The sequence below is a fragment of the Passer domesticus genome, chromosome 3 (assembly GCF_036417665.1).
Source record: "Passer domesticus isolate bPasDom1 chromosome 3, bPasDom1.hap1, whole genome shotgun sequence".
Lineage (NCBI taxonomy): Eukaryota > Metazoa > Chordata > Aves > Passeriformes > Passeridae > Passer > Passer domesticus.
Window position 1 is genome coordinate 118,471,014 of NC_087476.1, and position 20,697 is coordinate 118,491,710.

Genomic DNA, 20,697 nt, shown 5'->3' on the forward strand with positions numbered 1-20,697 from the left:
TCGGAGGGAAAACACAGCTTTGGGCACAGCTCAGCACGAGTGTGCAAATGCTGCAAGTTTTTGTGCACAGAGCTTCTCCCTGGAGGCACAGTAAGCCAGGGTTAACTGTGGAAACATGTCAGCTCCTACATGTGCGGGAAAGAAAGAAAGAAAACTCTCTTTTGCCCCAGCTGCGGTGTTCATTGCTGGGAGACCTGGGCTGGGAGCCCCACAAAGAGGCAGCCGGGGACCTGAATAGCCATTTACACCTCTGTCCCGGGATTAGCCCGCGGCATTGTTTCAGTGGTTAAGTCCTCATTTGCATCATTATAGAGGTGCAGCTTCATCAAAACCCCTCTGAGGTTCCAGGGCCGTCCCCATACCTGTAGGTGGTCACCAGATTTGTTTCGCTTGTGGAGGTGAAGGAATTAAAGTGCTCGGCACGGGGGTAATTTCCATGCAGCGGCTCAGCCCGGGCTGATTTTTGGATGGTTTGTTTGCTCATGTGCTTCCTACAGAGCTCGGGAACGTGGTTCTTGCCGTTGGCTTTGGAGAGCTCAAACGAAGCTGTGTGTTTTCCCAAGGGGGATGCACTGACAGCCCTGTCACACCCTGTCTGTCCATCCGCAGGCCCGGCGGGATGCAGACCCAGCTCCAGGAGCTCTGCCACGCGCTGCAGCTCCTGGAGGGGCTGGTGGAGAGGACGAGCCCCCGGCACCGGGCACTGTACCAGGGCCAGCCCTCGGGGACAGCGGAGCTGCCCAGGTGAGTGAGTGCAGCCCGGGGAACAAATGGCCCGTGCCAGAAAAACACAATAAATGGAGCAAGAGAGCAAAGGGAATCCCTAGAACTCGGGTGTTGCCAAAACCAGTGGCAGAGAGCCCTCGTTGTCCCTCCTCAGCCTCTGGGCCCCTAGGTGCAGAACTGGGAATTGTTGGTGACTTTACTGACAACGATGCACAGCCTCCACAGACTGAGACTCTTGTAGGCAGCTGATGATTGGAGGATTCCTCGGGAATTAGGGAAGAGGAGCCCCAAACAGGCCTTCCCCCCAGCTGGCCACTGCAGGAGATGTGCTCAGCTTCCCTCTCCCTGGGTGGCTGCACCTGGTACGTTCCAAGTGCTGAGTGTGACCTCCCTGTCCTGTCCCACATGTGTCCCAGAGCACCACGGATGTTTGTTTGTCCCTCTGGCTGGGACGGGCTGTGCTCACAGGGCTTGTCCCCCTGCTCTGTGTTGCAGTGCTCGTGCTGGGGCCAGCGGGCTGGCTCAGGGTGACCTCGAGCTGATGGAGGCCGTGGTGCTGCAGCAGCTCCAGGCCATGTCCCAGTGTGCGCGGAGCGGGAGCCTCCCGCCGGAGAACACCGCGGAGAGAGCAGGGCACGAGGAGCACACCAGGTACGGGGGACACCAGGGGTCAGGAACATCTTTGTCTGTGCCCTGGACCCGTGCTGCCCCTCTGGCACCGAGGCAGCCAGGCCAGCACTGGCAAACGGAGCCCTCGGAGCACGGAGACTTGTGGCACTCGCAGTGGGAGCATTCAGGAGCTCATTTATTTCCCTCCCATTCCCCAGTGGTGGCTCCTGCTCCACAGGGCAGCCCCGGGGTCCCCCCAGCTCGTCTGGTCCACAGTGTCTCCCACTGTCTGGCAGGCAGGGAATTGCAGGAGCTCCAGACACCTCTCAGGCAGCCATTCCCAGGATCTGAAGGTAAGGCCGACAAATGTAATTCTGAGAAGGAAATTATTCTGTTTGAGACAGAAGATGCACGTGGCCTTTGAAAACAACAAAGTGCAGTTATTCAACATGGGCTTTTTCTTCCCGTGCATATGCCACAAGGACAAGTGAAAATTACTTTTTTTTTTCAGGTCTCTTTAACCCAGGAATGAAAACAATTTCCATTCTGTCTTGCTTAGCTTCTGTCTAGACCTCCCTCCCTGTCGCAGGCTCTGCAGTGCTCAAGTGCTGGCAGGATCGGGGCACTTGTGAGCGCTGCAGAAGGGTCTCTCTGCAGTACCTGCCTCTCTTGCGAGGCTGATACGCCTGCGGGCACCAACAGCTCCTTGTGTCTCCTGAATGGTTTCTTAGGGACAAACACTCCTGGAGTTAATTGGAATTCACTTCTCTGAAACTTCACTGGAGCAGCAGGAAAAAAAAAACAGCTTTGGCAAACAAAAGGATTGCAGGATTGAAATTTTCTACATTAAAAGACATTTTGGTTGCTTTTTTCCTTTTCCTTTTTTATTCTTTCTGAGCAAAAGACAAGCCTGGGGCAGTGGGTGCCGGGCTGTGCCCCAGGGAGTAAGCGAGGCCAAGGTGCTGAGACCAGGGTTGTGTCTTTGGATCCTGAGCCTCAGGACAGGGCAGGCATGATGATGGTGATGATGATGGTCACCCCTGCCCATCTTGCAGAACATGAGGCTTCCTACATTTCCCACTTGGAACATTTTTAAAAGAAAAAGTGGGAATTAAGGACCAGATGGGTGGTGGCTTTTCCCAGCACGTGTGGGTGGGGTGTCTCACTGAGGGTGCCGGTTTGTTCCTCAGGGACACGGACGCCCTGCGGACTCTCCTGAGCCACCACAGCTTGTTCCTGAAGCAGCATGGGGTTCAGCTCCCAGAGCAGGTGGCAGAGATGTTTGAGCAGCTGCTGGCTTCGGGAGAGGAGGAGCAGGACCGCCAGGTAGGCACTGACACCTTGGGTAAACCAGGGGCCCTGGAGACTGCACCGCTGTGGCTGTGCCCTGGCAGGGTGTGGTGGTCAGTCTGTGGTTAATCAGCCCTGGGGTCTCAGGGAAATCTGTCCAGTGCTTCATCCCACAGGAAAAGGGATTTTTTAAGGTTCCCACCCTTTAGGCCTGTCAGGCATTGGAACAAGCTCACCCCTTTGCTCTGGTGCAAACCATCACAAGGCTTCTGTCTTCATCTTTCTCTGTGACTTTTTGTCATGAATTATGTATTTTGACTTTTTTTGAAGCAGAGTGAGGTTTTGTGCTGAACATACAGAGCATTTTATAAATGGTAGCACACTCATGGTTTTTCTAAGTTAATGCAAAAGTTTATAGCCAACTATTTAAATAAATCAATAGAAATGGTATTCCATAGGCTGTGAGTGCCTCAGCCCGTTACTGTGCTATTAAACAATTGATTTACTAAACAGTGAGAGAGTTAGGGCAGAACATGGAGTAGATTTTACAGACTCAAGTCCATATTTCTGTCCCAAAACCACCCCAGAGGAACACCCTAGATGTCAGGTAGGGGAACATCTAACAGAAACACCCTGAAAGCAGATTACCACGGGAGTGTAGATTAGCCTGAATGTGTGTTGGAAAACGCTTGAGGGGGAGGATAATGGAGCTGTGGCTGTTTCTGTTTTGAATGCTCAGATTGTGCTGGAGGCCCTTCCAGGAGAGTGTGGGGATGAGCCACCTGCCCAGAGTGATGAATCCTCTCTCAGCCTGTCATCAATCCCGACCAACGGCGGGGAAGGAGAGCAGGGGGAACTGGCACAGCAAAAACCAGGTAAGGGGTGTTCCAGCTCTGGCTGCCACTCCAGGTTCCTGCTCTGGACATATGGGAGTCCTGTCCAAACCCCCAGGGGACTGTGTCATAGCCATTGTGGGCAGCTTGTGATGGATTTGAGGGATTTTCCTCAATATCTCAGTATCATTTGTAATTCTGGCTTTCCAAACTAAGTGATGTCTGTGGTGGTAGGTTTTTCTGCAGGAGAGGAAAGGCCAGGCCCTGTGGCCGCTAGAAAATGGATCACTGAGTTCTGTGTGCGTGTTTACAAAGCATCTCCCATTTAGGAACTGGGGGTGCTGCCTGTTGTGACAAAGTCAGACCACAGAAGGAATTGCCAAAATGAAAGGGTTCATGCAGGGCCATTTCCCAGCTCAGGACGTGCAGGTGTTGGGGAGAGCCCAGTTCGTTCCTTCACACAAGGAGGGAATACATTATTCCAGTGATGGCAGCTCGCTTGCTCTGCTCCTGGAGCACCCCTTCCATCGGAGTCTGGCAGCAGCAGGCAATTAGGCTGCTGTGCTCTTTGCACAGCAAATGCAAACAGGCTGCTCCAGGCTCCGAAATCCACGCCACTCTTATGTGCAGAGGCGACCAGACTTTGATTTAAGCTAATTTCCTGCAGTGGGTCTGGCACACGCCACCGTCACCAGGCATTGCTGTAGGTTGTTTGTTTCCCAAATCCATGGGGTCTTCAATTCCTCAGGACATTTGGTTGGCTTGTCTTTCTTTGAGTAAGCTACAGAGAGGCAGGGTAGCAAGTTCCCAGTGGGCGCTGCTTTTATGAGCAGTAATGGATAGTTTAGATCAATAAACAAGAGATAACAAAAGTGGGAAATTAAAGAGAGTAGGGCTTAAAAGCAAGCAAACCGGTCTGATGGCTGCCGCTTTGAAATGGTTTCATTACGGTGTGTTCACATCCAGAAGTCACAGGCTGGAGTGAAGATGAGAGCGGGCAAGAAAGTGTGGTGGGAAAGATTCCCATTACAGGTGGAAGGGGTGGCTGCATATTAACCTCGGGCCCAGCATTCGACTGGGTTATACAATCACACCCCGGCGGCTCCGTGCCGCGGGCGACTTCAGAGGGAGCAAACCCAGCTGCTCGCCCTGAGCGCAGATTAAATGTCACATCACAGAGCCCACGGTGGCAGAAACAAAGGTGGGGAGCACGGTGCCTCTTTAATTCCTTGTAATCATGTTCCACGTTTGCACCGTGTGAATATCCTCTCTGCCAGCCCGTCGGGGCCCGCCGTCGGTGTTACGGGGTCAGTCTGTGTGGTGGAGATCCAGTAATTATATGGCCAACTCCAGAGGGTGCTGGTTTGATTCTTTCCGTGGGTAATTGACTGGGGATCATTAGAATAAGCGTGGGGCAGATCCCTGCCAGGCAGGAGCCGTGCCTGTGCCAGCCAGGAGCCTCCTCTCTGCCTCCTGTACCAAAGCTGCCTGATAACAGTGGCTCCCTCCAGCCGGTGCCATCACCGAGACTTCCTGACCTCTCCTGGCTCTCTCACGGAGCAGAAGTACAACTGCTAATGCTTCCTGTGTGTAAAACTGCCAAGAAGCTCCTCAGCCAAGCCCAGTAACTCCAGTTCCAACCCGTCCCTTGCGAGGGAGCTGTCTCTGCTGTTCCTCTGTCTCCGGGAGCGAGGCTTCTCACACCTCACTTGAAAGCCAAGCTGCTCCTTTCAGACATGATTCATCTTCAGCCCGTGATCTTCTGCAGGCTTCTTATTCCCCTCCCCTCCTCTCCCTGCCAGGCAGCTGCTCATTCCCTTTTATCATCACCATTTGCTGTGGCCCCGGGGCTCTGGAGTCATTATGGGCCTAAAATAGAAGCCACATCTCTTGTGTGTTGGCTTTTGGGCTCAAACAACTTGTTTTGAGGGGTTTAGATGAACTGATATTTGACAGCCATCCATACATGATTGTTTTGCTGTATGACTTTTTCTGAGCTTAAGGGATACAAATTTGGGTTGATTTTTTTTTTTTTTTAATTTCAGTTTTTGCTGCATTTTTTAAGTGTTGGTTTGAAACACCAGAAGCCTTTTGGGGCTTTGGGGTTTGATAGACTTCACTGTGAGAGCTGTGTGGACACACTTCCAAGCAGTGTTTAGGATGCCACTTTGGGAATGCTTCTGGAGTTTTGGTTCATTTTTCTTTTACTTCTGTTACATAAAAAGAGAACCAAAACATTAATATACTTGAATATCTGTAAATACTCCAGAAGTATTTGTGTTGCTTCTTTAATGCCCTGTCCAGAGCTCGTGGGTGGCCACCTGTGGATAATGGGCTTTAGAGGGATTGTACCTGGCCCAGAGAGGAGCTGGCTGATACCAGCAGTCTCCTGTGGTACCAGGTCTTGTGAAGATGCAGGGGGAGAGCGGGGCTCATTCTCAGCTCCTCCACGGATGCTTTGTTTTTTATCGGGAAGACGCAGCAAAAGAAATTGTTCAGCTCTTTGACTGTTCCTGAGGTAGGCGAATAATGCGAGATTAAGAAGGATAAAACCCATTATTTCTTGTTTTGCTGGATGACTGTTTAAGAGTCTCATTTATGAGTAGGAAATTGCTGATTTTATTGAAGGGGCAGGATTGTTAAATCTTTAACGAAACCAGATTCTCTCTCTTCCCTTCACTTGTCTTTGATTTGAGCAGGCGTTAAGGCTGTAGAGGATTTGAATAAAAATGGTGTAACTGCTCCACTCCTTGGGCTCTGCTTTACAACAGCTGGAACATCACTCCCCTGCTCTCCAGGTCTGAAATCTCCTGTAGGAATAAGGAGGAAAGGCCCTATTACAAAGAAAAAATTAGCCCTTCTTAATGTATTGTATGGGAATATGAAGGGGCACAAGCTGGATTCTGCCTTCCTTTTCAGGCCACCTTTAATGAGCCAACAATCGTGTGACCACTTTTCCCACGTGTCCTTCCTGGTGAGGTTCTCCTTTGAGGATTCCAAGGTGCTGCTTGGAGTGCACCAATCAAGGCATTTAATAAGTCTCACTCAACCTTTTGCTCTGTTTGATATATTTTGATATGTTTGGGGTGGAGGAAGTTCCTCGGGCCAGCACCAGGTTGGACACTGCACTTGTGTCAGTCTGGATGATGCCATCCAGCAGCTCGTGTTGGACACTTACATTCCTAAAAGACCTCTGAACCTTTCTGAAGTTGTGAATTCTGGGTGGAAATTCTTCATCCATCTCTAAGCAGAGGCAGCATCAGCTTGAGTGCTGGTTTTGGGGGAGAGGCAATGCCATAAGGGGGGGTTAATGTATTTTTTTTAACTCCCTTTATCTTTTTTCCCCTCTCATTCTTGATTTCTCTCTCCTCCTGGGCAGGCTCTGGCACCTCTTTGCTGGAAGTGCCTGAGACTGAGCAGGACTTTTGCCACTGCAGTCCAAGTGCAGAAGAGAACTGGGAATGTGCACAGCTAGTTAGGAAGTGGAGAATCCAATGTGGACAAAAATACTGAATTTTCCTGGGTAGGGACATGGTGACAGCAGGGCTTGGTTATAGTTCCAGTGCTGTAGATAAAAACATATATAGAAAATATATGTATGCAAAGCAGCCTTTTAAAGTGGGATTTGTGCTTGAGCATCGTGTGCTTTGGAAATGAATACAAAGATGAGCAATTGTCTGACTCCAGTGAATGAATCCATTTGCCTCTTCTTTTTTTTTTTTTTAAATCAATCTTTACAGGATGGAAATGAGATCCACAGAGCAGGGGAAAAGGGAAGAAAGGAAAGATGGGATAACAGGTTTAGAAATAGTTGGGTGTTTGGCTGTTTAAGTCACAAAAATCTCAAGATACGTGTTTAATTAGATTTTCATAGGATTTATTTATTTTTGTCTAATTCAAGAAAGTGGTTGAAAACACAGAGGTATCAAATAGCATTGACAGAACTGTAACATTCCAAAATAATCTACATTTAAGAGGAAGGTGAACAAAAATAACCTTTCTGCTTAATGTAAATGGGAACTTGGAAGGTTCACAGTCCCTGTTTTTCCTGCACAGGTGGAGATCACAGCCACAACAGTCCCGAAAGGAGCGACAGTTTGGGAACACATTCGGAAAGCAGCTCCTTGGATGGAAACGCTCCTCCCTTCTCCAGGTAAGGCTGTAACACTGGAAATGGTTCCCTGAGGGAGAAACCCCGACAGAAAAGGGCTGAAGCTCCCCTGATTTATTTTTGTACTTGGACCAGGGTTAAGGTTGCTGTTTCTGTAATCAAACACTGCAGGTTGGAACACCTCAGGATATGAGCTCCTCCTTGCTTTTAATCCTTCTGCTGCACGGATTTTTAGGTTGCTGTGGGTGAGGCCAGTTCTGATTCTGCAATTGCTGTTAAAATAATAGAATTTCTGTAATTCAAACACATTAAATACGAGCTGTAACCGAGCATTGATGACTGGTGTTCCTGCTTTTGTGTGGGATTAATTCTTACATCTTAGGTTCACTTGTTTTCTCTTTTCATATTTTCTGGAACTTTGAGGTTGATAAGCCTATGATTTTCCTGCCTTGTGCTATGAAATGCAAGAGTGTTCCTGTAGATGAGTTTTGAAATGTTATATTTTAGGCGTACCCTGAAGCCTGGGACAGCAGGAAGAGCAGGATAGGGCCCTGAGAACTTACTTAAAGGATAACTGTGGCTGAGTAAAATGTGTAATTTAAAATTAACTATTTTTTATTTAAAATAAAAATTCTCCCAGCTGAACCCCATTGCTGCCACACTGCCGGCCAATCATGCCTGCAGCCACTTCTGCCTCTGTTAGATGCTGTACATTTTTTTCTTCCTTTTTTTTTCCTTTTCTCCAATTTTGATTTGTAATAGATTTCAAACAATTCCCTCCGGTCTATAATTCCATGCCTCTCAGTGCTCAGCAGCAGCACACTTTGTGCAGGGATACGCGATGGTGCTGCTTTACAAAACCATGGTAATAAACGTGTAAGTCAGTGTAAGAGTTAGTTTCTGTAAATGGCTCAAAGCCACAGCGGGGTCTGGGAGCAGCCCTGGGTGCTGGCTGCCCGGAGCACGGCACAGGGAGGAGGCAGAGCTGTCTGCAGCCGTGCCGTGCCGTGCCGTGCCGTGCCGTGCCGTGCCGTGCCGTGCTGTGCCGTGCCGTGCCGTGCCGCAGTTCTGCGGCACTGCAGCTCTGCTCCCGGCAGCCACTCCTCGGGCTTTATTGCTTTCACAAGTGGTCTCAAACCCACTACTTGAGAATAAACATCCCTGCGAGCTCGGCCGTGGCACTTTATAAATTCTCCTTTGCCGCGTTTTGTCACTGAGCTGATGAGTGACCTCGGCGCGGACCCCGCCGGACCGGAATAAAAACCGTGGCTCCTCTGATGTCCCCCAGACAATAATTATCATGTGCCAGTTAAGCCCAAACTACAGCTGAGGGATTTTACTTTAAAGCGGAGGCTCGGGCGCAAAAATGCATTTATAGCTCTTTGTCTGGCACCTCATTATGTGTGGGCCTGATTCATTAAGTAATTGGTTTGCAGTTGTTTACATGAGTATTAAGGCTTTCTATTCAGCAGCCTTTGAGATACACATTGTGCAAATGTTGCATGTTATGAATGCGGAATGAGGGGCCGGGGCCCGGCCCTATTGGCTAAACACTGCGCGCTGTTGAAAAGCAAGAGAAAGAGATTGGGTGCTGTTTTGCATAGCAATGACTTTCTTAATAAGCTTTACAGATTGATACACACAAGCTATAAAAGATGCAAAGAGATACTCTTAGCACATTTATCCATGCTCGTTTCACTATTATGGGCCTGGAGAAGGGAAGAATTGAGGGCTTTCATACTCGGGTTTTCAGTGCATGTCTTCAGTGCATGAGACTTAATAGAATCCGATGTTTATTGTATTATAAATCATGGGGAAGTAGGCAGATCTGCAACAGTTTATTATTAAAGATTCTTTCAATGTAAATCTTTTTCTGCCATTGTATTTCCTACAGCAAAATCATTTTGTGGTTGAGTGGGGATGAAAGGCATAATGTACGACGGAGTGAGTCTTAATAGGAAGCTGCTCTCCGAGTAAAGACCACTTGTTCCCTTTTGTTCAGCGGTGCATGCCAGAGCTTCCTCTTCTCCCACAAATGCCGCCTGCTCTACCTCCAGCAAGAAAACCACTTTTCCCTGGCTCCTTTACTTTCCTGGGGAAATATTTCTACACACAGAAATGCATCTCTGGGTGGGGTGCCAGGGTGCTGCAGCAGGCGACGGGGCGTTAAATGACACGGTCCTGGGGGGAGAAGGTATCAGAAGTCAGGGCTGAGGATGCTGGCGAGTGCAGGCGGGTGGGCAGCTATGTGTGTGGCATTCCGGGGGGCTGTAGAGATGGATGCAGCCAGTGGAGGTCACTCGCTTTCTGGGAATTCCCCATTTCGGATGCCGGCGTTTTATTTTTCTTTGACTTGTTTGCGCTGTCTCGTTTCCAAATAATCTGGAGATTAAAGGTGCGTTATCAGCTGAGAACCAAAGCCCGCTTCGGATTTGTCAGGACACCAACACGGCATAAAGTCTTTTAAACTTTAATTAATCTGCTGGAAGGACTCTGGGGGGGGTCTCTGAAGGCTGGTTTTCAGCCCTGTTGCCCAACACAGCTGTAGTGACATGCAAATAGAAGTTGGCAGAGTCCAATTCATCTCTTAATCGTTCCTGGGCCCGTTGGCTTTGGCCATCGGGGGGCACTCGGGCTCTGTGCATCCCCCACTTCCCCCTTCCTGAACCAGTCCCAACACTGAAAACTCTGCTGTGCTCTGAGGAGACTTCCCAGAGCTTTGGGGCTGGCAGTGCTCAGGACGTGCACAAATGCATTTTCCTTGGAAATCCAGGAGAAGTGCCATTGTGTCGGTCTGGATTCCTGGGAGGTGCACCCAGAAACAAGGCAGGATCCGATGGTTTTATCCCCACAATGCACTCCCAGTTGTCCAATAGTTTCTGTAAGAAGCCGACTGAAAATTCCAGCAGGATTGTCTGCTGTTCCAGCTGTTTGTGTGAGCTTTGTTTTCTCTGCCTGCATCCCCAGCTGTTGCAGAAGCAGTGCTGCTGGGGTGGCAGTGCCCTGCCAGGTGTGTGGGGAGAGGGACCAACATCTGCCAGCTGAGCACAGAGGAAACAGTGGATTTTTTTGGCACTGCCCCTGCTCTCCTGCACAGCTTTCTTGCAGCGTTGTGATGCATCTTTGTGTCAGTGGGGGGTTTTTTCTCCAGCGTGGTGAATCCAAACAGAGACCGGTCTTAGATGCAGCGCGACAGAAATCTTTGTATCCTAAAATAAGGGTCGTCCTACTCACAGTGTAATTACTGAAATTCAGTGTTATTACTCCAGCTCGGGCATGATGAATGGACTTTTGAGTTTATACTGCCTATGTGACGCTGTGCAGAATATGTACTGTACGTACTTGGTTTCCCAGGGTGGGAAAATTCCTCCCTTGGCATTTGGGATTTCCCAAATTTTTTGGGTGTCTTTTTCACTTGACACTAAAACGTAGAAGTTCAACAAGTGCTTTAGCAAGAAGACCCTCGGCCACAGTAAATGTTTCTGCTGTTTTCCAGCAAGCTCCCTTGATTACCTTGGCTCTTGTTGTCCTGGCATTTTCCTTGATGCCTCAGGTTTTAGCTTTTATATTTTTCAGATTCTGTGCTGCTTTAGTGTGTACATCTGAGCTTCATATTAAGGGATAGTAAGCTCTCTTCACAGAGTAGGGAGACAACAATTCCTTCTCTAGTTCAGGACCAAGGACAAACAATCCAAATCTCAGGCCCAAGAGCACAAACAACAGCGGAATGAAGAGAGCAAAACAAGAAGGATGGGACTTCATAATCTAAAGCTATAACTGGACAATTAACTGCATTATATAAATGGACCAGAACTTATAAAAGTGAGGGATCTTGTGACTGGTCATCTATTTTTGTGACCATTTTGGGTTCATCTTGGGTGTAGCCCTGGCTGAGCTCTTGTGCTGCCCAAGGTGTATCCATTGAGGCCTTTTAGTAAATACCTACTTTATTCTTTAACTCTGGCTAGCCTCTGTTCTAGGTCAGCCTTCGCAAGGCATCCTCCTCTTAATATTAATTTTCATTATAGAGAAAAAACATATTTTCTTGGAGCTTTTTCATTCCTTGCTGTTGCAGCATCTTCAATACAAAAAGCCTGTTTCATCAGAGAAATGGAGAGATTAAAAGGCTCTTTGAAGTGAAACTGGTTTGGGTTTTCTCTTTGTCAGAGCCTGGGTTCAGTTTGGAATTATTTTAGGGAAGAAGCAAATGTGTAAATGGGTATTGGAGGGTCACGACAGGGGATTAGTGAGGCGCTGGAACGGGCCTGGCTCCATTTACAGCCCGAAAACGTCTCGGCGGAGGTCTGTGCCCATTGTGTGCTGCGGCCGCCGAGCGCAGCTGCCGCGCCGCGCCAAGGTGCTGCTGCATGGCTCCAGCTCCACACACCTCACCCAGCATTCCTCCTGCAGCATGTCACAGGTTTGGGCTGCAGGAGCTGCTGTTCCCCCTCCGGCCTTTCTGTCCTCGCTCCATTTTCTGTTTCTGCCCAGCATTTCGCTGTGCTGGCAGCTCTCGTGCCGAGCCTTTGCTGCCGCCCTGTCCCCATCTCCCTTCTCTGTGCTTGGCTTTGGCTCTGGGCTCTTTGGGGAGTGAACCCCATTCCACACGTGGTGGGTTAGCCCTGGGAAGATGGACCCCAGGGAACAGATGGTGTTCAGTAGAACACAAACATCTCTCTCCCTGCTCTCCTGACATCTTTGATCTTTCTCTTTGTGGGAAGCTGGGTGGCAGTGGGAAGGTCTCCAGATGTTTCTACAGCCATCGTGGTCCTTTCTCCATGGATCCTCAGCTGGATCTGGAAGACCAAGCCCTGGAGATGTGGGCAGTCCTCCCTGGTGATCCTCAGCACTGGACCCAAAGCACTGACCCGCTGGTGTTTGTTGTGGGCTTGAACCACGGAGAGAAGTGGGACAGAATTGAGAAAAACTCACTTGTCAAATGGCTTTTGTGAGAAGCTATCTGAAAATCCCAGGAACCCCACGCTCCCTTCCCCGCAGCAGGCTGGCATGTGGCCAAGCGGAAGTGGCTGCTGCCCCCTGATCTTCTCCTCAGCTGCTTGAAATGGTTCCTGTGCCAGCATCCACAGGAGGAACCCACCAGCTACAGCTCACAACAAGTGGTTTCCTGCTCCATATCCCAGGGAAAACAGTGCAGCCTCTTGAGCACATTTTCATGGGCTGAGCCTGGGATGCTTGGAGCACCTGCTGGGGCGTGCTGAGGACCAGGAGATCTGGCTAAAGGGAGCAGGAGCTCAGCGTGTTCAGCAGGATCAGCCCAGAAGCTCTGGCTTCAAATCCTCTCTGGGTATCCTGTCAAGTGAAGGCCTTTGAAGGAGAAGTGAGAGTACAAGGCTGTGTGGAGTTTTGTTTGGAATAAAAGGGAAAGCCGGTGGGATGGTGCACTAAAGGAATGCTGGAGAAACATTTGAAGCCCAACAGTTTAGAGTTTTTCCCTGAATAAGGTCATTATGAGTTACATCACTGTTAGTACTCTGCTAGAGCTGTCACTTGGTACTGGCACTTCTGCCTTGGTGGAACCTTGGCTGTGTTTAATATTCTGGGAATTTCTGTCCGCAAAGCAGGAGCCTTTGGAGAGGAAATGAGATTTAAACAGTGGGAGCTTTCTCTGGATTAAAAGGAAGAGTGGCTGCACCACTGGTAGCTGCAATGTGTGAAACTTTACATGTGCCTTTCCAGCTGCAATCCCAAATTCTGACTGAATACTGAGGGAATCACGCAAATCTTTGCTTTTTTTTGTCTCCTTCACAAATGCCTCCACAATAGTGGAATATTTGCAGCTCCCCGCTTTAAGCACTTCTGTACTGGCTGCTACATTTTTTAATGAAACACAGCAAATCACAGACATTTCAGAGTCCTGTTGTGACTGAGGCCACAGCTTCAAACTGCACCTTGACATTGCCTAATATTTCACTGATTGGCCCAGTGCTGTCCCAAATATCTCCTATTTGATCTTCCTTATTAAAATCAGCTGAAGCTTTATTTTTGGAGCTTCTTGCAGGACTGCTGCTGTAACAGTTAATTCTCCCCCATGTTTGCCCCCGTGTGATTATTCCCCAGCCCCAACACAATGCACGCGCTGCACACAAAAGATCAAAATGATTCCAGCTTGTTTGAGAGATTCAAAAGGGCCTGTGATGCTCCAGACACAAGAGCAGCCATTTAGCAGAGCAGGCTCGGGCTGCACACACATCAAGGTAGATCAAAGGCAGTGGAGATTGCACATTGCCATGGGGCTGGGGGACAGCACCGGGACCCAGAGGAGCACACAGGGAGGAAGTGCAGGGAGCAGCACTGGGGGGGGATTTGGTTTTGTTTGGATTTTTTCTTTCCGTACTTTGTGTGCTCTGAAAGGTGGGAGCAGCTTGGCAGGGCCCTGCTCCTCTGTACCTTAACTCAGTTCTGTTACCAGGGAATGACTCCAGGAAAAGCTGGACCAGTGTCCCTCCTGCACAACCTTTTAGGTGAAGAAGTCCGTGATTGAATAGCTATTGAAAAAAAATAGTTACAGAAGTTACTGGGTTGTTGTTTTTTTAAATGATTTCACAGTATGTTTTAAAAAGGCATTTATGTTTTTTTAATTGGAGACATTGTGCTGATTGTTTGAAATGTTTTACAGGTCTGAACTGCGGAAGGAAACAGTAACTGCCATAAAATCCAAAGGTAAGAGACAAATGTTACCCTACTTAAAATTAGTGTCTTTCTAGTTAAATTTATACTGTAGAAATTTTTACTGTTCCCTCCCAGAACAACGTTATGACCTGTATAAGGTAGAGAGAAGGGGAAGCATGGAATTTCCGTGTCTCCTGTGGGAGCCAGCAGGGAGCTGAGGAGGACAGATCCAGGGCAGAGTGGAGGTGTTTGTGAGGGGTGGTGTGGAATGAGTTGGGATCTTTGCAGGGTTTAATCAAACACCAGTTAACAGCACGTGGAGGGAGCCTGGAGAAGGAGAAACCTGGGGGTTCCTTGGTCTTCCCTGTGACCTGGGTGGGTGCATCTGGTAGGTTTTGTGTGTGGCCAGGCTGCTTTTATTCTGAATTGGTGTCTGGACCCTGTGTGTTTTTGCTGCACACACATTCCAGTTCCCCCTTTACCCCCTGCAAGGCCCTCCAGGGCCTTCTGCCAGCAGGGCAGCGCTGGGAGCCAGGATCTCTGTGCCTGGAGCCCTGCTCTGGGTGCTGGCCATCCAGAATGGTTTTAGAGGTGTGGCATTGAACTGAGGTGCAGATGCCATCAGGGACAGCTGCTTTGGTGGCACTTGAAAGGCTCTGGCGTGCCTGGCCCCTTTCCTGTCTTGGAGCCGTTCAGCATGGCAGCTGCACAGGGCTGGCTCTGATGTTCCCAGCATAGAACAGCCCAGGGGGCCGGAGATGGAGGATGAAAGATGCAGATGCTGCATTTGTAGATAAGGTGTTCACGGAGCTGGTGCCATCAGAGGCACCAAAGTGCCTGAAAGACAAGCTGCAGTGTCTGTGTGAGTGTGACAGCCTTCCTCCTCCCGCTGTCCCTGGCCAAGCCCTGAGCCTCATTCTGGCTGCCTTTGGACAGCCAGCAGCCTCTGGATTAGGTGGGAACAGAGAGCACGGCTCTGTCAGCCACTGCAGCCCTGACTTCATGTGCCACACTTCCCACTCTGTCCTATCCATGGGTCAAAAGAATTCACATCTCCAGAAATCTCTCAGGCTCTGAAAACTGCCATGGGATTCTGCTGGTGTCAGTGAAAGGGTTTGCTGATTCCCAGAGCCTAAGGTCAAAGCCATGTGCTCCACTGAGGTCAGGCCTGCCTGGATCTGCTCTGATCTCCAAGTGGTGATTTTTCATTGGTGATGTCATTGCCATTTTTGTGCCAACTCTGTGATGTCATGGCCCGCTGGTGACTTCATCTCAGGGTCAAGTAGTGGGGAGAAAGGGGAAGAGAATAGACAAAGCTGCAATTCAGGCAGCAGCTGGTCAAGTAAATTGCTTGGAGTGGAAATGTTCTGCCCAGCTACCTTGTGGCACAATGGAGTGGGAGAGCTGAATGAGGCCGCTGTCCAGCACAGCCGCTCCTCTGCCAGAGCCTGCCCCAGCCACACACACCTGGGGCTGGGGCTCCTGGGGACACCTGCCCCTGCTCCTGGCTGTGGCAAGTGGCACGGCCACAGAAAAGGTTTTACACCTCTGCTTTCCTTCTTTCACCCGCAGCGTTCTGGGGTGAATCTGAGGACAGCAGCTCCGAGCTCGAGGCTGCTCTGCGCCCACAGACCCACGGCACGGAGTCAGACGACTTTGATGACTTCTATGACTGAGATTCTCCCACTGGCTTCTGGGAAGAAACAAACTGTGTTTTCTTTCACACAGTGAGTGTGTCACAGGCTGAAGCACTGCCTGTCACTTAATTGGCAAAGAAAATTTAAATACTAAATAAACATAATAGGTCCTGTATGTTGTCTGTGTGCTCTCTCTGACCTGCAGTGTTTTCCTGCTCTGATGAGATCCCTGCCCCGTAACAATCCCCTCCCAAGGCTTGTGGTATCCCAATATTGGGACTCCAGCACTACACAGGGTTTGGGAAGAAGCAGACAAGCATTGTGGGTATGCAGACAGGCGCTGCTGGGGTGGGCTGGCATGTTTGATCTTTATCTTCTTCTGCAACAGATCAAGAAGAAGAAATGCATAAAATGTCCATTTGTAATTCAGCACATTTTGGAACAGAGCAGCATTTACATGTGGCAAGCCCCAGTGCTTTCCTGCTTTTCCCTGCTTTGTGAAATCCGTGCTGGCGTTGTTGTGTGGACATCACAGTAATTGGATGACTCCAGGAGCTTCATGCATTTTTAATTTTCTTCTTTTCATTCCTTTTATCTAAAATTAAGTTCATTAAACATGAGATTTTCTTTGGGAGGGAGAAACCAGAGGACATGTTAAAGCTGTTCATAAATGACGACAAGTTCAAAAGCAGAAAGCAGCACCCCAATTAAGCTGTGCTGTGCTGCAGCCCCACATCTCCCAACACAGGCACCAATCTCTGCACCCCATCCCTCAAAACCTGGATAGAAATGAGAACAACATTCAGTTTAATAAGGGGAATGTGTAGGCTGAGAGCTCAACAGCACAAAAAGACTTGCAGAAGGCTTGGAACTGAGCAGGAGCCCTTGGCACAGCTGGCTGCTGTGGGTTTCAGTCTGCCATCAGTGAAGGTGCAGCCCAGAATGTTCTGGAAACTGGGAAATCTGCTGGGCCAAGGATGGAGCTGGGTGAGTCTGACCAGGGCTGACATCCTGGGAGGCTGCTGGGCTTGACTAAAGGACTGCAGCAACTGACAGAACCAGAGGACACAGCTGTGCCAAGGGAAATAAAGGCTGGATATTAGGAAAAGGTTTTTTACGGAAAGAGTGATAAAGTACTGGAATCGTTTGCCTGGGGAGCTGGTGGAGCCACCATCCATGGACCTGTTTACAAAAAGACTGGATGTGGCACTCCGTGCCGTGGTTGAGGTGTCAGGACATGGGTTGGACGCGATGATCTCAAAGATCCTTTCCAACCTAGTGATTCTGTGACTAAAGCCAGACTTCACTAAGGGCTTTAATGTCATTTTTACCACACCAACTCTCCATGTCCTGTGGGACTGCTGCCGGCATGTTGCTCAAGGCCTGGGAGGAACGTGGAGAGGAGGAGCAGCCCCACTGGAAAAATCCAGCAGCTTGCACTGCCAAGGGACGTCGCCTCAGCAGTGCAGTGTCTCTGCAGCTCTGAGCTCCTCCTGAGTGACTCCTGGCTGCTGATGTCAGCCCACTTTGTGTCTGCTGCATGACACCAATCCGTGGGGCTTTCCACCGCCACAGTCCGGCTCAGCCCTGACAGTGGCCCGTGACAGGTGACACATGGCTGCAGAGCCACATGCAGGCAATCTCTGCCTCTTGGTGCCGGAGTGATAGCCGGGTTCCTCCGCGGCGTTATTTATGATACTCTTTTTGTGCACAAACCCATTAGATGCACAACATCCTGCCAGTCAACTTCCCCGTGCTCCTTCACAGCTGTCAGCAGCCCGGCCCTGGTGGCAGGTGACGCTGACGGACAGGGGGACTGGAATCAATACACCCCGAGCAGATTCCCATCGGCACGCCACTCATCCGAGGGAAGTGCCCGAGCGGGAAGCGTTCCCTGCTCCTGCCCAGGGTGCGCCGCTCTGCGCTGCGCTCACGGATGTGCAGTCGGCAGGTGAGCTGCTGGTGCTCAGACCAACTTTTCAAGGAACTGTCTGCTGCACTATTAATTTTTCCAGCACTTGTTTACCCAAGCAATTATAAGATAAGATGATTGCCTTTCATTTGCGTCTGCCAGCCTTCTGTTTTCTTCGTCATTATCAGAAAAACAACTGATTGCCCATCAATACAAACAAAATGTTCATGCTAAGCTGCCGTGCTCCCTACAAAATTCTGGGAGGAGAGGCACTACAATAGCAAGCTTCAATCAGGGAACATTTTGTAAGGAACAGATAAAGGACAATCTTCAGCTGATACCACAGGTGTGGTGCCACTACAAAGTTGCAGGGGAAATTTATTCAAGTCACAGATTTTATTGAGAAGAACGACAACAGAAAACGGCTTAACAACAGCCAAGCGAGGATAAGAATAATGAGAGACACAATATTGGGTTAATTTATTCTACAGCGAATTAGCCAGGTACCAAGGTTCCCCTCTGCTCCCCAAACCGGCAGCGTTGACTCAGCAAGCACTGCTGAGATTTTGTTATTTTTGTTAATGACTCCAGGCTGCTGTTCCCTGTCCTCGGCCCTGTGGCTGCCCTGCTAACGGAGCTGATGTGCGGCAACGGGACACGGCGGAGCAAAACCCGCCTCGTGCTAATCCCGTTTAATTCCCGACCGTTTAATTCCATTTTGGTGCCGTCAAACGGTCATAAATTAACAGTATTTGCTTATGCCACGGGCAGAGCAAGGGGACGGCGGCTCTTTGCCTCGTGTTGGTCTCAGGAATCACGTGGAGCCGTTTCCCACTGAGGGAAATGTCCCCTCAGAGGGCACAGAGCAGCCGTGCCCTGAATCGCTCCTGTTTTTGCCAAACGCGGGATAAGTCAAAATTGTCTGAAGTCGGGATGCTCTTTCATCATTAATTTAATATATTCTTTGTATACTTTCATGCAGAGACCTAATTAGTGCATCCCTTCCTCAAGGACACCCTGGAACCACCGAGCTTTAAGGATGTAGTAAATCCAGATGTTGATGCCTACGTGAGCATCCCTAACTTGGCAAAACATCCAAATTCCATGTATCCTATAGCTGAACCATGTTTGTTGTAACACTGAAACTCACACCTACAGGTCAAAAAGAGGTGCAGGCCCTTCCCCATAGCACGTGGAAGTGTTGTGTAACGCATGTGGAAATTACTGATCAATCCTAAAGGAGAGGCTGTGCTGGGGAAGTTGCCAGCTCTGGATTTCTGAGTACAAGTAACGGTGGTTGTGCTGGATTTAGGGAGTATATTGAGCATGCAGTGCTGAAATAAATCATCGATGTCTCTCTTAATTATTGACTTGCTGGGCAACACCGCTGTGTGTGTGCAGCTTAAAGCACCCCACAGCAGCATCCCCATGCTTTTTAACAAGGTGCTAAGGGAGGGTGAGAGGGCGATTCTCCTGTTAAACTGCTCGTTTATGGCCTTTTTTTGAGGAGAAGTCACACTCCACATCTTGGCTGAGCGTGAGGGCAGCAATGTGGCTGTCTGAGGAGAAAGGCTTCACTTTTCCTCCTGGATATTTGTACCCTCTGGCTTTGCTTTCCGCCTCTGAGTGTCCTGAGTGAGGAGCTGCCCAGACACGTTTCATGGGCCGCTGTCCCCTCACACTCCGGCCTCCCCTCACGCCGCCATTGCGGCGCCCTCAGCCCGCACCCAAGATGGCGGCGGCGGCGCCCTCAGCCCGCACCCAAGATGGCGCCGGCGGCACCTCCCACACGACCGCGCTCCTTCCCTTCTTCCCTCCCTTCCTCCTTCCCTCCCTCTTTTCCCGGCGTTCCCGGCGCCGCCCCCCGACCCCGGAAGTGCCGGCGGCGCGGCGGGTCCCGCTCGGCGCTGCCCGTCCGCTCCCGCCATGGGAGTCCCGGCCTTCTTCCGCTGGCTCAGCCGCAAGTACCCCTCCATCATCGTCAACTGCGTCGAGGAGAAGGTGAGCCGGCCGCCCGGCACGCCGCGGGGCAGCGGGGCCGCGCCGCCGCTGAGCCCCCGGTGCTGCCCCGGGGCCTGCCCAGGGCGGGTCGGTGTTGGGTGCGTTGGGGCTTTGTGTGGGTTTAGGATTGCGGGAGGTTTGGGGTTTTTGGAGGTTTTTCCCGGGTTTTGGAGTTTTTTCCCGGTTTTTAGTCCCGGTGGAAGCGGGGAGGAGCTGTCCCGGCTCGGTGCCGCTGGAGCCTCCCGGGGGAACGGGCACGTGCGGGAAGCGGGGATGGGCTCCGGGGCAGGAACCCGCCTTCGCCGCCGCTTTCCCCTTCTCCGGCCGCTCCGCTGGAATTCCTGCCCTTCCCGACGGAGCCCGCGGCTCTGCCCCCGTGCGACTTCCACCCGGAAAAGTGGGATTTGAGGCGCTGGTGAAATTCCAGTAGGGAGCAGTGGGAGTGCTTTTAGCCATGTTTTTCACAATCCCTGCTTGTCCACAACTTTTTTTTGGGGCGGGAGTTAGAAGCCGGAGCTTCGGGACTTGCTGGAAACACGAGTGCAGCTGCCTGGCCAAAACTTACCCAAAGCCTGTGCTTGTGCTCCAGCCTTGAGCAGCCTCAGGGGGTTTTGTCTCATTGCTGGTGTTTTCTAGTTCGGGATAAACATCTCCTGGCCACGCAGGGAGCTGATTATTCCAAAGACATCCTCTAAAACTGGCTTTCCGTGGCAGGAGGTTTCAGTGAAGGCTCTGACACAGGATTCCTCAGGCAGTATTGCAGCTGAAATGATGTTTGTTTACGTGGTTTTTTGGGCTGGTTCCTTCAGGCACATCCCTGCAGCCACGAGGGTGTTGTGCCATCCTGTGGGACACGTGGGAGGGGACAGGGTGGTCTCCTTTCAGTGCCACCGTGGTGGATTTACTGAGTGTGGCAAGTTCTTCTTCTCAGGGCTAATTCGAGCCTTT

The 20,697-nt window shown here is 50.3% G+C and overlaps 2 protein-coding genes across 5 annotated transcripts in view; both read left to right on the forward strand.

Annotated features, from left to right (window-relative positions):
* Positions 1–16,011, forward strand: part of KIZ (kizuna centrosomal protein) — a 28,714-nt gene extending 12,703 nt beyond the window's left edge. For all 4 annotated transcript variants that reach the window (XM_064415461.1, XM_064415462.1, XM_064415465.1 and 1 more), the window contains 7 exons: positions 610–744; positions 1,222–1,377; positions 2,526–2,661; positions 3,365–3,500; positions 7,515–7,611; positions 14,207–14,250; positions 15,772–16,011. In XM_064415461.1, coding sequence (XP_064271531.1) covers positions 610–744; positions 1,222–1,377; positions 2,526–2,661; positions 3,365–3,500; positions 7,515–7,611; positions 14,207–14,250; positions 15,772–15,875 — 808 coding nt within the window. In that variant the 3' untranslated portion in view covers positions 15,876–16,011. The remainder of the gene's footprint in view (positions 1–609; positions 745–1,221; positions 1,378–2,525; positions 2,662–3,364; positions 3,501–7,514; positions 7,612–14,206; positions 14,251–15,771) is intronic.
* Positions 16,012–19,596: 3,585 nt separating this feature from the next.
* The window catches only part of XRN2 (5'-3' exoribonuclease 2), a 33,121-nt gene continuing 32,020 nt past the window's right edge, over positions 19,597–20,697 (forward strand). Inside the window, exon 1 of the mRNA XM_064415468.1 lies at positions 19,597–19,749. Within this exon, the coding sequence (XP_064271538.1) occupies positions 19,675–19,749 (75 nt within the window). The 5' untranslated portion in view covers positions 19,597–19,674. The remainder of the gene's footprint in view (positions 19,750–20,697) is intronic.